The 16,076-nt window shown below is 45.3% G+C and overlaps 1 protein-coding gene across 2 annotated transcripts in view; it reads right to left on the reverse strand.

The window, feature by feature from the left end:
* PRKCA (protein kinase C alpha) overlaps positions 1 to 16,076 on the reverse strand; it is a 1,912,272-nt gene that overhangs the window by 352,427 nt on the left and 1,543,769 nt on the right. For both annotated transcript variants that reach the window (XM_069655048.1, XM_069655049.1), the window contains 2 exons: positions 9,340 to 9,483; positions 6,962 to 7,135 (listed from right to left, as the gene is read on the reverse strand). In XM_069655048.1, the coding sequence (XP_069511149.1) occupies positions 6,962 to 7,135; positions 9,340 to 9,483 (318 nt within the window). The remainder of the gene's footprint in view (positions 1 to 6,961; positions 7,136 to 9,339; positions 9,484 to 16,076) is intronic.

Below are 16,076 nucleotides of genomic sequence, written 5' to 3' on the forward strand. Positions count from 1 at the left end.
CGGCACTATACAAGAAAGCCTGACAAGTGCCAGATTATATTCGAGGCCTTTCAAACTTTTACAGTGACGTACATCAACTGGTGAATGAATACTGCAAAGTCCCATCAGCATTTCTGGGACCCTGGTAACTTGAAACTCTACAAACTTTCAGTGCATTCAGTACAGTAAAAAGTGATTGATTGACATGACACGTCAAACACAGAAGACCTACTTAAGTAAACACATGGAAAACGTGAATAACAAATGTGATCATTGACTCTAGTGTGTGTTGCAGGCAGTCGACAAACCCGATTATTTCCTTAAACAGGTAAACAAAGCACACACTAGAGCGATCACATTTAAGGCACAGCAACAACACGCTCTTCAGATCCAATTAAGCAAATAATTAAACAAATAATGACATTCTTGTGCAAGTTTAGGAAAGATTCCACTGATTTCAGACTCGCATTGGCAGTGGGTGCTTAGACTGTGAGGCCTAAAGTCTTATTCATGAAAGGAGGAGAGATGGAGTTACGCTCAAATCTTGTTCATGTTAGGAGGAGGAGAGACGGCGTCACTCTCAAATCTTGTTCATGTTAGGAGGAGGGGAGACCGTGTCACTCTCAAATCTTGTTCATGTAAGGAGGAGGAGAGATGGCGTCACTCTCAAATCTTGTTCATGTTAGGAGGAGGAGAGATGGAGTCACTCTCAAATCTTGTTCATGTTAGGAGGAGGGGAGACAGCATCACTCTCAAATCTTGTTCATGTAAGGAGGAGGAGAGATGGAGTCACTCTGAAATCTTGTTCATGCTAGAAGGAGGAGAGATGGAGTCACTCTCAAATCTTGTTCATGTTAGGAGGAGGAGAGATGGAGTCACTCTGAAATCTTGTTCATGCTAGAAGGAGGAGAGATGGAGTCACTCTCAAATCTTGTTCATGTTAGGAGGAGGGGAGACAGCATCACTCTCAAATCTTGTTCATGTAAGGAGGAGGAGAGATGGAGTCACTCTGAAATCTTGTTCATGCTAGAAGGAGGAGAGATGGAGTCACTCTCAAATCTTGTTCATGTTAGGAGGAGGGGAGACAGCATCACTCTCAAATCTTGTTCACGTAAGGAGGAGAAGAGATGGAGTCACTCTCCAATTTCATGTTAGGGGGAGGGATGAAGTCACTGTCAAAACCAGCTCATGTTAGGAGTAGAGATGGAGCTACTCTCAAATCGTATTCATGGTAGGAGGAGGAGATATATATTGACCCTTCCCTTCAATATCTGAATTATGTAGCATGGGGCTTTTAAAAAAGTTTCCTCAGCATCTGAATATTTTGGCTTCTAATACAGATTTTCTTTTCAGGTTTGGCAGAAAAGACTCCCCAAAAATCTCAGGAGAAGGTTGTGATCTTACAACTGCTATATATACACTATAACTCAATGAAATATAGGGGCACAACATAAAAGCACTACATTAACTTAAGGGGCAATACGAGTTTTGGATATGGGGAAGATACCTTTCATGAAAATTAAAATTAAACTATTTAGTTACTACTTAACATATAAAGTGCAAAAGATAAAATGTTCCGAATGTAGAATGAAAAATACATAACACACACATATGGCAATGCCCAAAAAAATAAGTTAAAAAAACACCATTGAATTATTAGAAAAACATCTATAGGCTGCATGACGTGGTACTGGGGGCGAGGCAGTCAGAAACAGTATTGTTGGTTAGGGGCTAGATGCGAACAAGAGGGTACACGTTTGAAGGAGTTGGTATAAATACATTAAAAAAGGATAGAGCTAAGCATTTCTTTCAGTTAAGGTGAACCATTATCTTATAAAATATTTTATTTTATTTAGGATGCAATAGACAGCAATTCTATTTATGTATGTATTAATGCGCTTGGTTCATTACAAACCTTTTATGTTTTAACATATCAATACAAAATGTCATCCAGCACAATATCATTACTATCATTCATATACAAATTCTATAATTTCATTCACTTTTCTAATCCCATTTGATAAACATTTCTAAAATCTCTTCTAATAATCTAATTGTTGCATTAATCAATAGGGCAGAATTACATCAATCAAGTGTAAAGCCAATGTAAGTGTTATTGTGTGGCTAGACTGGCCTACATTTAATGATGTCTACCTGAAATGCTGAAGTGTGCCTGAATCCTCTTTCATGGAATTGCCTGCCTCTGGGGCTGCTGCCTATTCCATTGGATCGGATGCCCACTCCCTCCAAGAACTGCTGCTTAACCCTGTATGGCACTCTTGTAATTAGCATCTGCTGTCCTTTGGAATTGTTCCCACCCCTGTGGTTGCCACCCCTTGGGAAAATTCACTGAAGAAACAGTGCAATCACCTTCTGTTAGATGTAACCTGCCTGCCCTGTACTCCACTTCCCCATTGTTTATAAGTATTCTACTTGTTTAGCTTTAGATTGGATAATGAAAAGGTGGAGACAGTGACTTTATATAAATATCTGGGGGTGAATAGGCAAGGTGTTTTGAACAGGGAGGATCTAATGTAAAGTATGCAATTGCAGGCTAGGGTTGCTTCAACCCAATGAAGGCTTTTAGATAATCGATTTGGGAGATTTTCGATTCTTCCGCCTTTGCAGTGTTACCATCAGAAAAGTCTTCCAAGGCTTATTTATGGGGCCCAATCCCACGGGTGCGATCTGGACTGAGCCAATATTAAGGGCATTATATGGAGAAGCACCCTGGCACTCCCGCAGGGGGTTCCGATAAGTCTGATCCAATATGAACTAGACTTCTATTCAAGCAAGCATAAACTGGCAATCGCTGCGGTTATATGCGAAACTACTATTTCCACCTACTTGTTCGCTATTTGAAAATCTTAAAGGTTAATTGGAATCCGAAAATTGCAAAGTATTGAGGTGTTGGGCAAATAAATGCAAGAATATTCTGGATGGTACAGGCCATTCTGCAGTGGATCTGATGTTCTCTCTTCTAAGGATAAACAAAATTGTTTGAATTAGATTTGATTAACAACAGAGGCAGGTCCTCTGAATAGCACCTGTTTTATTGCCCAATGTATGATATTAGACCCTTCAATGTATTACCATTCTACTTATGTAAACATCCCTCTCGTGTTTTTAGAGCAACGTTTTCAAGATTCAGGCTACATTTGATTTTAACTAATGAGGTGTCTGGTGCAAGCAGGGGGTTCCTAGATGCGAGAGAATGTGTAGATGTTGCCATTCTGAGGTAGAAACCCTAAAGCAACTGGTGGTGGCACGTGCATTTTCTATCCCTTTGAGAATGCACATATTTGCTAGATGTATGAATTATGATGTTCTGTTCACATAAGATTACCTATGGAATCGGGTTTTAAATTCTAATGAAGTATCTCAGTTAAACATGTTATTGATTTGATTTTAAAAGTTGTTTAAAGGCATGTTTTTAAAGTTCTTATCTTTGTACTGTATTGTTGTGAAACGAATCTGTTTTTTTTTGCAGAAGTATATTTATTAACCACATTGCAAATTAATAAATAAATAAAACAAGGAAGCATTCTGCAAGTATTTTGATATTGCTGCTTTCGCATATCACAATTATGGAATCACCCAGGCAACGTTTGTCTCTGGCCACTCTGCATACCCTGTTCTGTGTGCAAAATACATTAAAATAAAAAATGTAAATAAAACTGCTTAAAGTATCACAGTATTCGCTGATTCACTCGTTCAGTTCTAACATTTGAGATTCCACTTTTAAGATTTAAACTATTATATCTGTTTACTTTCAAGATGTACATCTAGAAGCACCATTCTAAATGGTGGAAGGAATGGAGGAGATGGCTGTACTGGCAGAGTGATGGCTAAACAGGCCCGGTGACACAGGACGGCTTTATTAAATGAACAAGGAATATTACATTTTTGGACTTGCACTTAGAGAAAGTTAGATGCAAATGCACATATGATTTATCGGCCATGTGGGGTATTATTGAGAAATAAATCAAATAAAAAAGGTTTCTCCATCATCGTTTGAGAGGCTATATGTGTGCACATTTTCCAGCTGCCATGGTGACATTCTGGAATTGCATATCCGTGAGCACATATCCCCTTGTTAGGAAATCTTCTTAATAAGAACCCATCAAGGTACCTTGTCTGTGCCTAAATCCCTCTCATTGTCGCTAGGAAACATTATCCACTGTCCGTGGGGTGTTTTAAAGTGCTCTCCGCTGGGTGGCAACCGTGGCACCCTACCCAACTCGGAACCCTGGAAGTTTTTAAGCCAAATGTATCGGTATGCCATTGAATTTATATCCAGTAAAGACAGTGAACTGAAACCCAGCAGGGGAGCAGAGTGGGAAGTCACTGAATGGCTTCCTCACCTAGGCCTCCCAGGGACCACCATGAAGCTTGTTTAACAATTGGACCTAAAAGTAATGGGGAGCATGTGGTGCAGGTAGAGGCCAAGGTACCCCTCCATAAAAACCACACCTACCAGAATGTAAATTAGGATGAACTGAGCTTCAGTGCTGGGTGAGAATGCCAATTTCTGTGCTGTGCCTGGCAGACTGACAGAAAATGTGCCCCCCGTCGACCATTCCGACTGCAGCGCAGAATTGACTTTTGCCACCTAAGGCTTCCAGTTTGGGTGGAATTTCTCCCAAGGGACCGAAAATTCAGCTAGAACTGAGTTGTACACATTTCAGCCAATTAGTAAGTTGATATTTTTAGTGCAATCTATGTATGTATTTGGGTGTTTTATATCGTGCAAACCTAGCTAACAAGCAATGGAGCGATGAACAAGAGAGGCGGAACATAGAGATGGGAGAGGGGATTGCCTCGTCTGTCTGTGGTTCTTATTTGTCAGGGAAGTGTTCCTTGAACAGCAAGGTCTTCGCATCTTTCCTAAATCGCAGGAGGAAGGGGGCTAGCCTCATGTTAGCAGGAAGGTTGTTCCAGAGCATGGGGGCATATCAGGAGAATGCCAGTGATGTCTTGGCTCCTGGTGTTGCGTAGACCTCCTGAGATGATGATCTTTTCAGCTCAGTGTGATGGCATCTTGGACATCAGAGCTTTGTAGGTGATGCAGGCTATATTGTAGATGATGTGAGCTTGGAGCAGCAACCCGTGTGGTTCATTGAGAGTGAGGGAAATGTGTCTGAATTTCTTCCGCCCTCCGATAAGACTTGCTGCGTGTGTGACACCTGCCAAGTGGGCGTGGCCACCATCCAGGTGGGCGATCACCAGTGCCTGGCGGATGGATCTGAAGGGTTTGATATGTTGCCTGCGTGATAGCTGGTACCATGTTTGTGTTCTTGGCAAAGAATGCTTTGAATGAGAGGTCACTATTGAGCTGGGAGACTTTGCCCTATGGGTGAGGTGGGGGGAGAAGCCAATGGGATCCATCTGGGTCAGCCAGTTCTGAACTGGGGTGTTTTTGGTGCTAACTTCGCGGAGGATGAACTCTTGTTTTGGCAGGGTTGAGCTTCAGGTAGGCACTTGACATACGGGCCTGAATTTTGGAGAGGCAGTGTTTAAATAGGGGAATGGCGCTGTGGCAGTTCAGACAATGAAAGTGCACAAAAAAGTTTCTCACCTTAATTCCTGAAAGTTTCACAAACCCAACGCTGACCTCCATCAACAGAACCAAGAGTGTACCCCTAGGAATTCTGTTCCACTGGAAGAGGGAATGTATAGGTCTCCGATTCTGCACCACCAGCAAACCCTCCCACCCCCCCTCCACTCCCCCCTTACTGGGCATAACCAATAATGGCATCTTCTCTTTAAAGTAAATTGGTAACACAATTGAACTTTCACAGAACTATGTGTGTTCTGCTTATTACCCTTATCAGTCACTAAATTGCTATACTTCATGATCTGCATAGTCCATACAGGGGTGGTAGGGATGACACAAGATGGCTATTTATAAACAGATAGGGCTGTTGTGAAAGGGGGACCAAGTAGAAGACATTGAATATGGGGGCTATGGCACCCTGCCGAGGCCTGGCTGAGTGCAAAGCACCAACCAAAACATCCCAACAAAGATCCTGGTGGTCTCTGGGACCAGGTACATGTAACATGGTGACCCCATATGGAACTTCACATGTAACATAATATCCCCATCTGGAACCTCGATCCCTTTACACTTTGTGCCCCTCTTGCATCTCGCCCAGAATATGCCAGAGTTCTCGTCTGGAGAAATTTTAATTTGGAGACATTCTCTCCTCTTTTTCAGTTCAGGGGATCTCATGGGATCTTCCGTTATTCCCTCTGTATCCAATAATTCCCTGAACGATACATCAATATATGGGGGACAGCTTTCTGCAGTGTCTCAGCCGTGGAGGCCCCACATGGTGACAGGGAGGCATTAACGGTTTGGAAATCGTGACATTTAGTCAGTGTTTTATAACAATCCATGAGAGCATTGTGCAGTGTTGTGCCCTATGACCTATTATTGTTGTACTGTAATGCTAACATATGCTCAAAACAACACTAAAAGGGGTAGAAAGTGGAAAACGTGAGGCATTGTAACTGCATTGGCCACTTTGGAAATCAACATTCCGCTTGCCTTTGTTCCTTGCCTCTTATGCTTCTATGGCAGCAGCTTTTCTTACCACACACAACATTGTCTAAAGCAGGAGTGTCCAATTCCAGGCTTCGAAAATTACAAAACGAACGTGGTTTCAGGATATCCCTCATTAATATTCATAAGATGAATTTGCATACATTCAGAAACATTACAGGTAAATTTATCTCATGAATATTAACGTGGACTAGCCTGAAAATCCGTCATTGTTCCTGCCCTCAAGACCTGGAGTTGGACAACCCTAGTCTAAAGCAAAAACCATTCCACTGGAGAGGATGTTCAAGGAGACAGATTACAAAGTAGACAATTCTAGAATGAGAGAGGAGAAGAGGCAAAGAGTTTCCTAAAGGATAGCCTTGGGTTAAGAGCAGATGTACTTTCAGCACACTGCCAACAGGAATAACACGCACGTACCTCAGTTTGGAAGCAAGAATGCAAGTATGTTAGAAAAGGTGGTTTATCCTGAAGAGCTAAAACTCGTTTTTCTACCATCGTGCATTCTACGTCATCATCTTGGATGACAACGTCCTTCTTCAAGATTTTGATTGCGTACAGCTCTTCGGTCCCCTTCCTGTCTGCCAGCATCACCTATAAAGGAGGAGTAAAAAGACAGAATGACTGAGGGGCCGGGAACTAGGGTCTAGTTCTACTCAGGGTTTTGTTGGATTCTTCATAACATGTGCTAGATTAGGGCAAAGGTTTCGTCCACACTGGCCTTTGCAGAGCCACTTACCCGACAAGGATTGAGTGACATGGACAGTGGGAGATTATGTACTGCTGTGCCGTTCCACATCCAACCTGGCACATTTTGCAGGCTTTTAATCCACACCCACTTTATCGAAAACCCTTCAGATACATTGTAGTGTGCATTTTTCAAAAATACAATCTCACTTGTAATCTTGGGAGCTGGTGATATATCCTTTAAGCCAATACTGCCCCGAAATGTACAAAGGGCTCCCCAAAGACCATTCTCTAATTTAGCAACATAGGTATTCTGCACAGGAAAGAAAGGGGTCGCCAGTCCTTTTAGAAAGTGAACTCTCATTAACTGCACACTCACTGTCCACAGTATTATGACTTGTTAGAAAACTTTAGAGGAACGCACAGACTCATTCCTCTTTCCTTCTGCCTTTGCTCCTCTTCTCCCCTGCTGATCTGTTTTTCTCTCCTTTTTCCTTCTGCCTTTGCTCCTCTTCGCCCCTGCTAATCTGTTTTTCTCTCTCAGCACCGTGCACCTGGCCACCCTTTGTTCTTCAGGCCCAGGTACCTGCTCACCCTGCCTCCTTCCTTCACTGCCTCCGGGCCTCCCCTTGCACTGGAATTTGTATCTGTACCCATACAGCCCCCCATTCTTCTTCTGCACTTATCAGATATACCCTATCTGACTAATTCTGCACTTGCCACTTGTTGGCTGCACTACCACTTTTCACTGCATTTATTTATTTCTCTCCCTTCCACGCACTTCCCCCTTTTCCCTTTTCCATGCACTTGCACGTTCTTAATGTCACTGGGCCCAGTAGGGCCGTTGTTTTTGTTCTCCCTTGTTCCCCTCCCTTTGCTTGGTCGTGCTCTGAAACACTTGTGTATGAGCAAGATATAAATAGAATATCATATCATTGTGGCCATAATGACACCTGAACATACAAAAGGAACTTTCGAACCAAGCACATCTTGACAACTGTTCCCCATAACAGAGTGCATGGATATTGTCATTTATGAGGCCTTGCGATAGTGTCTTCTTTACCACCTTATACGGGACCTTTAACGGCAGCACTGCTTTGGCTGTTTTGGTCCACACAGGCTCTTTACCAGTGCTCCCATCTCTGCTCTGGCCCTCTGTAAAGACTGAAGAAATGGCCCTTTGCCACCAGTACCACTGGCGACCTCTGCCAAGCACTCTGATCTGCATCTGCAAACACAACCCAGCTGTGAGCCCCCACTGCCCATATGACTGGGATGGATCAGCCATGTTCTGCCTCCTCAATATTTGCAACTCCCGTTTGTCATGTTCTTGTTTTTGCTATCGGGCATCCAACAATGCAATGCTTGCAACTGGAGCGTCCCTCTGCTGTGAAGGCTTCTCATATAGACAGCAGTCATAGGTCCTTTCGGTGGCTGTCATCGGGCATTGAATCAATTGAGAATATAGTATAAAAATACCCTGATGCAACTGTATAAAGTGCACGGCTCACCAAAGCCATGGCTTGGGGATTTAATAACCAGCGCCCTGATGAAGCCAAGTGACTGGTAACACCAGCAGGTTAGCTGCGGATGAAGAGTGAGGGCTGTGACTTTTCATTCTATGTAAGCTTTCATCATCATCTATATAGATTATATAGCAATGTATTCAGAATCCGGGGCATTTTGTTAGAAACAAGAGAGGTTGTGTCTGATCTTTCTGAAACACGCCATCTGTACGGTACCTTACATAAATTGCCTGGCTTTTAGAAACTTCTACTAGTGTTTGTGTAAAGTCTTTCCTACTGCATGGCTGAAGCACGCAGACTTCATATCTGGGCCATACAAAAGAAGTAAAATTGAGGTGGAGACAACCTTAATTTGAAACATTACATGCAACGAGGCCACCAAAATGGCAGATGGGTACAATACATACACAACATTACATCACCTGAGGTTGCTCGGCAGCAAAGGGCTGATGGCCCTCTCTCAACCATCAGAGGAGATAGTAGGCCTTGGGTGAGCCCGGTCTTTGTGGGGTGGTTTAGATGGGAATGCAACGAACATGGAAGGTCTGAGATGTGCAACGCAATGCAGGGGAAATGGCTCCTTACCTTTCCAAAGCTGCCTTTGCCCAGCACCATGAGGAAGTTGAAGTCGGTCAGCTTCACGCTGTCGATGTTATTGGAGGGGACGTAGGCCCTCCTGTCGTCCTGTGGACTAATCACTTTGTTACCGGCGGGGCCCAGTTTGGCTTTCTGAAAAGGAAAGCACACGGACATGTTCGGTGGAGATGCAGCTCTTTGCTACCAGCAGGACAACAGAAAGTCAAAATTCAATTCTTTGCCCCAGATGCAGCCGATCAATTTAATTTCCGCTCAAGGGAAACTGCCGCTGATTGTTAGCGAAAGGAAGCACACAAACAACATCAAATATTTCACCATGAATATTATCAACGCACTGCAGGCATACTTGAACTTTTCCTGGCCAGTTCGCTGCAAAATAATTTGAAAAACATTTTAAACTTCATAGAGCAATAGCACAATTTGAAGGTGCACCTAAGGATCCATGAATCTCCTTAAATCCAGGCATGGCGTTATCAGAAAATCCATGAACTAAGATAACCGGGCCTGCCACCTCCCAAGAAAAAACAGGGAAGAAAATGCTATGTTCCTTTACCACACTTATTACAAAGGGTCACGTGGTGTGAGCAGTTACTGCTGTACCTTTCCTACTCATAATGCAAAAGGTCACTTAATGTGAGAATCTTCTATTCTCACGACATGTGGGCACTTGATGTCTTCCTTTCCTATTCCCAATACATGGGGTCATTTCATATGATCCTTTCCTGTTCCTAATACAGAGGGTCCCTTTCATGTGAGCCATTCCTGTTCCCAATACATGGGGTCATTTCATATGACCCTTTCCTGTTCCTAATACAGAGGGTCCCTTTCATGTGAGCCATTCCTGTTTACAATAGTTTAGGTATTTGAATGTGAGCCTTTCCTAGTCCTAATCCATGGGGTAATTTAATGCAATCCTTTCCTATTCCCAATACAGAGGGTCCTTTCGTGTGAGCCACGCCTCTTCACAAGACATGGGGACATTTGATGTGATCCTTTCCTTTTCCCAATACATGGGGTCTTTTAATGTGAGCCTTTCCTATTCCTAATTCAGAGGGTCATTTGATGTGATCCTTTCCTATTCCCAATGCATGGAGATATTTGATGTGACCCGTTACTATTCATATTCCAGGGGGGGGTCACATTGTGATCTTTTCTTCTTTGCAAAACATGGGGTCATCCATTCCTATTCCTAAACCAGGAGTGGATGATGTGGTCCTTTCCTATTCCCAATGCATGGGGTCATTTGATGTGATCCATTCCTATTCCTAATAGAGAGGTCATTTGATGTGGTCCTTTCCTAATTTCAATGCATGGAGTCATTTGATGTGACCCTTTTCTATACCTAATCCAGGGGGTCAAATTGTGATCTTTGTGATCTTTTCTTCTATCCAATACATGGGGTCATTAATTCCCCAATACAGAGGGTTGTATATGGCTCTTTATGGCTCCATTATCTCACCTTCTGCACTGAGGCAGTTCAAGAGCTTCTTTTCTGACTATAGCCAAAGTGTACAACTCAGAAACCTAATAACCACATCCAATTCCGTGGAGTACCTCACAGCTCTCCCCAATTCCTTGCATGTCAAATCACTCATGGACCTACTATGCAAACGCCATCTCCACTTTCACTCATACGCTGATGCCAAACAAAACAGCATTACGGTCCCAGGGCCAACATGATCGGTTAGTCAAGCGGTCTTTAAGCTATGGAGCAGTGGAAGGAGCCAAACAGCCTGAAGCTCAATACTGCTGAAACTCAAACCCTGGTCCTTCATCCGCATACCACCTTCTTTAGAGAAACAGTGCCGGTGCCAATCACAAGATTCATCTCGATGTCCAACTTCAGCATGAATGCCCAGGTTTGTGCAGTGGTTACATCACATTTTTATTACATCAAGCTTCCCAAAAGAAACAGTACCCTACATACGGGAGAAGCCCACCCAATGGTGATAAATGCACCTGTAGACTCTAGCCTAATTTTCTGGCACACCCCCTATGCCTGCATCTCTGTCTATCAGATGAAAAGTCTGGAAAACGCCCAGCATGCTGCCAGGAGGTTCCGCTTTACCTTAAACCTGTGACTACACTTGGGATGTCTGTAAAGAAAGGTTTTCTTCAGGATGTATATGCATCACACATTAAAAAATAAATAAAAAAAGAAATTCCAATTGGGGCACCCTTTGTGCAACAAGTCCCATTGTCTGCTGCCAAAACCTTTTCTTGTGTGGTGGAAGTCTGGGCCATTGTAGAGAGGGATAAGCACACAAATGGTTGAAAAAAGGCTCCCCACTCAGCAATCAACTGAAAACGATACAATGGCTTCCGGTGCAGGCCAGAAACAAGACCTAATCCAACCAACAAGAAAGGAACTCACAATGCCGAGCCCTCGGAGCCCCAATCTCAGCACAGGCCGACCGCCCACCCAGATATTTCATAAATAGCATGTAGGACCCCAAGCGAGAGAGGATTCAATGCAACTTCACCCGCTCTGGAGTAACCACCCAGAAGACACAATAACAGCCTTCTACCTGAAGCCTTTCTCAAGATCCATCCGACTCACCAAGTGCTAAGATGGATTTCTAAACTCTGACCTGGTGGGCAGATGTTTAGGAGGCCACCCTAGTCTAGTGAAACAGAGGAACCTTCTGGACACACAAAACCAATCTACGGTAGCTTGGCAGGCCGTCAAGACTAAGTCTCAGGAGGGGTGAGAGTGAGCGGAAGCCCACAATGAGCACACACAGTAAAACTCCACAGATTACTTTTACATTTATTATAGGCCTTTATAACAAAACACGATTAAACCACAGTACTAATGAAACAGTTACCACACACGCTATTTCACTATGTAACATATACAAAATGAGTTTTTACTTAATGCTGAGGAGAGGGGAGAAAATAACCACAACCTGCAACAGAAAGGGGAAAGTTCAACACAGATCTCCCATTAGGCAGTTCTTCAAAGTCAATCCCCATCTTATGCAGTCCAGTCCTAAGTAGTGAGGAGCCTTATGCTCAAAGTACAGCAGTGAGTTAACAACGTGTGGTCGTGTGTAAAGCAAAACTCAAGTTCTCTTCAGGGAGCTATAGCTGTTCAGGAAGGGGTTGAGGCCATGAATAATAAAGTCCTACTCCTTGAGGAGGGTCTACCCTTGCAGATAGTGTGACATTCGGAGTTCGTGAATGGCTAGCCCAGCCAAGGTGAGTATCTTTTAAGGGATGCTCATGCGTAAAAACAGATAGATGTGCCAGGAGGCCACAGGTAAGTGATGAACGTAATCACCGATCCTCGACACAGCCTGGACCAAACTTTGCCAGTCTAGTCTACTTCGCTAGTAGGTTTTGCAGCTGCAGTTACAGGACACTCTGGCTCTCAGCGGATGGTGGACAGGGCGATCAGCCGTGGTTGGACAGTAGCCTTTTCTCAGATCTCAAAGAAAGGAGTAGGATAGTTCCAGTGCAGCACGTCTCAGGACATAGCGGGGCAGGTCTGCAGGCACTTACAACGACAGTTACCAAAGCGGGCGACACAGGGACCACAAATGCTCGCAGTGTGGTGCACTCTCATGAATCACGACCCAGAGGAGCTAGGATAACGAGTTTTGCCGGGCGAGGGCCAAGGACCACAAGTAAGTGATGCCCAAAGTCCTGAGTCTCAACTCAGGACAGCAGCATTCCTGTGTGGTACCATGGGTTTGAGCTGGTCAGTTCACTGGATGGCGCAGGAACACTTCCGAAGAGGCTTTTTGCAAGGGTAAGCATGAGGTGCTGAGAGTAGTTGGTCCCACTACTCCAAAAGGTAGAAGCGCCCTTGCAGCCTTCTTGGTACGATGCAAAATCAGGGGTCCGACGGGACAACAGCGGGGTCAGGGTGCCAAACCTTCCTAGAATGTCTCTGGCGGTTCCTCAAGTCTGCTCTTTCGTTAAGGATGCTTGGCTCCTTCTGTAGTTCGGCGTGAACTTCAGGTGATTGACCTGGAATGGATGCAGAGCACCTTCTCTTATCCAAGATTTGTTTTGCGCCCAAATCTCAGATAGCTAATGGAAGATCTGTTCTCTCGCATGCACGCCAGGCATGGGCCAATCGTGGCCTACGGTGGTTCCAGTCATTCAGGCCTACCAAACATACTGGCACCGTAATGAGGATTTGGACCAGACAGTCCCAGCCCTCTTCCTTGGCACAAGCACACATGACATGCAGGAGCCCGCGAAAGATGCAGTTTTTGCGGGAGGCTGCATGCCCAAATAAGGAATACCCTGGTCTCTCGATCTGAGGAAAGGCAAAGGGACAAAATGGCCAAAGGACATAACAAAAGACTTTGTGGGACTGTCATTTTCGGCACTGGCCACAGTCTTGGGCCAAAAGCAGTATGGTCCATAAAAACAAAGTAAACATATTTTAAAAGTAACCTGCTGTCACCAAATGATCCTAGGCACACTTGGACAGACACCAACAAAATCCTTAAGGGTGGCTAGGGCCATAAAACAAAAGGATCCCTATGCATGGTACGGTAAGGTACTTGGCACATAGATCAAAAGTTACCAAGAAATGGCAACATAGTCACAGACTAAGGGAAACATAGTTTCCCAGTACTGACACCCTAAAGGATGTGTCAGTTTCCCCATAACAAATGAGTGAAAGCCCAGAGGAGGGCAGCTGAAGGCTGTGCTCCACTGGCAAAGTCAGGTTAGGTAAGCCATACAAAAGTGAACAGTTTGGGGGGTTCACAAATGGAGGGAAAAATGCACCTAAGGGAAATCTACTCTAACACCAAGAGACCCGGCAGCAATAACTGATGGAATATGCAGGGCACCAAGAAGCAATTAAGTAATGCAGTTAGTGTGCTATACATAGACCTTTACATAAAACAACCGAGGGTCCCAGGACATGGTCCTCAATTACTCCTTAATCTGCGTGATAGCAGAGCGTGTTTCATGCGTTCAGAGTCATTTATTTTATTGTATTTGTGTATTGGTCATTTGCAATTGGCCAATACATCGCAAGGTGTTTCAAGGCACATTAAAACATTAAGTCAAAAAAAGGGTTGGGGGGGGGCAGGGATGCAGAAAACACCAAAGAAACCTACTGGGCCTTGAGACATTTGTGTAAATGATTATAACATGAAATGAAAAGTGGGCAAAGGGGAGAAGGGTGTGTGCTAGAAGGGTATGAAACAAGGGTTACGAAAAACAAACAACAGGTTCATACTAGGCCTTGAGGCAATTCGGAACGTGCAAGTGCTATTACATAAAAAAAAGGGGAGAAGGGGAGAGGAGGGGGTGTGCCAGAAAGAGGGGAGGGGGAAAAACATACTGAGGAGAAAGGTACATTAAGTGCAGTCGAGCACAGCACAAGGTTGGAATGAAGAGTGGGTGCACAACTTGGGAGGCCTCACCACATGGTGCAGGGGCTACATCTAGGGGTGGATTCATGGAATTAATGTGCGCCGAAAATTCCCGCGCAGAGTTGCCAAAACGTGCGATTTGCAGTAAAAGTGTGAAAATCGTAGTGCAAGTGCGAAAATCGCAGGGAAACCAGCGCACATCGAGTCATGGAAGTCCGTGCGCGAGAAAAACATTGGATGTGCGCTAAAAATGTGCGCCGCGCACGCCGGCGCACCGGTCATCCAACAGCGTGCGCCACGGCCACTGCGAAAACGCACATAGCGCGGCGCACATCACAAAAGTAGGCGGAACACGGGGCGTAACGCTCGGAATGGGGAACAACGCGTGAAAATATGGGCGTCATGGGGGAAGTACAGGAGGCAAGTGCGCGGAACGCCCACACGCTCGCCTAGAACCCGTATTCATGGAATCGAATAGGGCAAACCAGCGCACGGTCAAAGACGCGCACAGGGCCAAACAAGTACGCCACAAGAAAGCAGGCGGTAGCGCCCCTGCGCCTGAAAAAAATGTGCGCCAAAATGTGCGCTAACAACAAGCACCCATATACAGCCATGATGAATGGTCCATACAGTGGCCCTCTAGGACAAATGAGGTGCAAAGGGGTACCGACAAACACAGACACCAGCTGCGTGAAAAATAGCGTGTGCATGTGTTCCTGGGTGCGCGGGAAGTTCCACACGCGATTGGCCTGGGTACATGTACTTCGGGGTGCGCAGGAAGTTTCACACGCGATTAGCCTGGGTACGTGTACTACGGGGTGCGTGGGAAGTTCCACAAGCGATTAGCCTGGGTACGTGTGTTTGGGGTGCGCGGGAAGTTCCACACGCGATTGGCCTGGGTACGTGTACTTCGGGGTGCGCGGGAAGTTCCACACGCGATTGGCCTGGGTACGTGTACTTCGGGTGCCGGGAAGTTCCCCCCGAGATTGGCCTGGGTACGTGTATTTTGAGGTGCGCGGGAAGATTCACATGCGATTTCGGTGGTGCCGGGGAATGCTACACGTGATTTGGCCGTGTGGGTCCTCCCAGGTGTTCCCTCTACACCCTCCATGGCCCCTGCAGCCAGCCCAAACCACAGGGGACTACCCTGCACCCCTGCTCATGTCCCACAGGCAACCCATCCACCATGGCCATGCCCACCAGCCAACCCACATGTCACCTTGCACTACTGATCACCAACACATGTCTCCCAGCACCCCCACCCCCCAGCCGCCAGGGGCACCCTCCACCAGGCCCCCACTCATGTCTCCCACCACCCCCACCCCCCAGCCACCAGGGGCACCCTCCATCAGGCCCCCACTCATGTCTCCCACCACCGCC

The sequence above is a fragment of the Ambystoma mexicanum genome, chromosome 3q (assembly GCF_040938575.1).
Source record: "Ambystoma mexicanum isolate Mex_15411 chromosome 3q, UKY_AmexF1_1, whole genome shotgun sequence".
NCBI lineage: Eukaryota > Metazoa > Chordata > Amphibia > Caudata > Ambystomatidae > Ambystoma > Ambystoma mexicanum.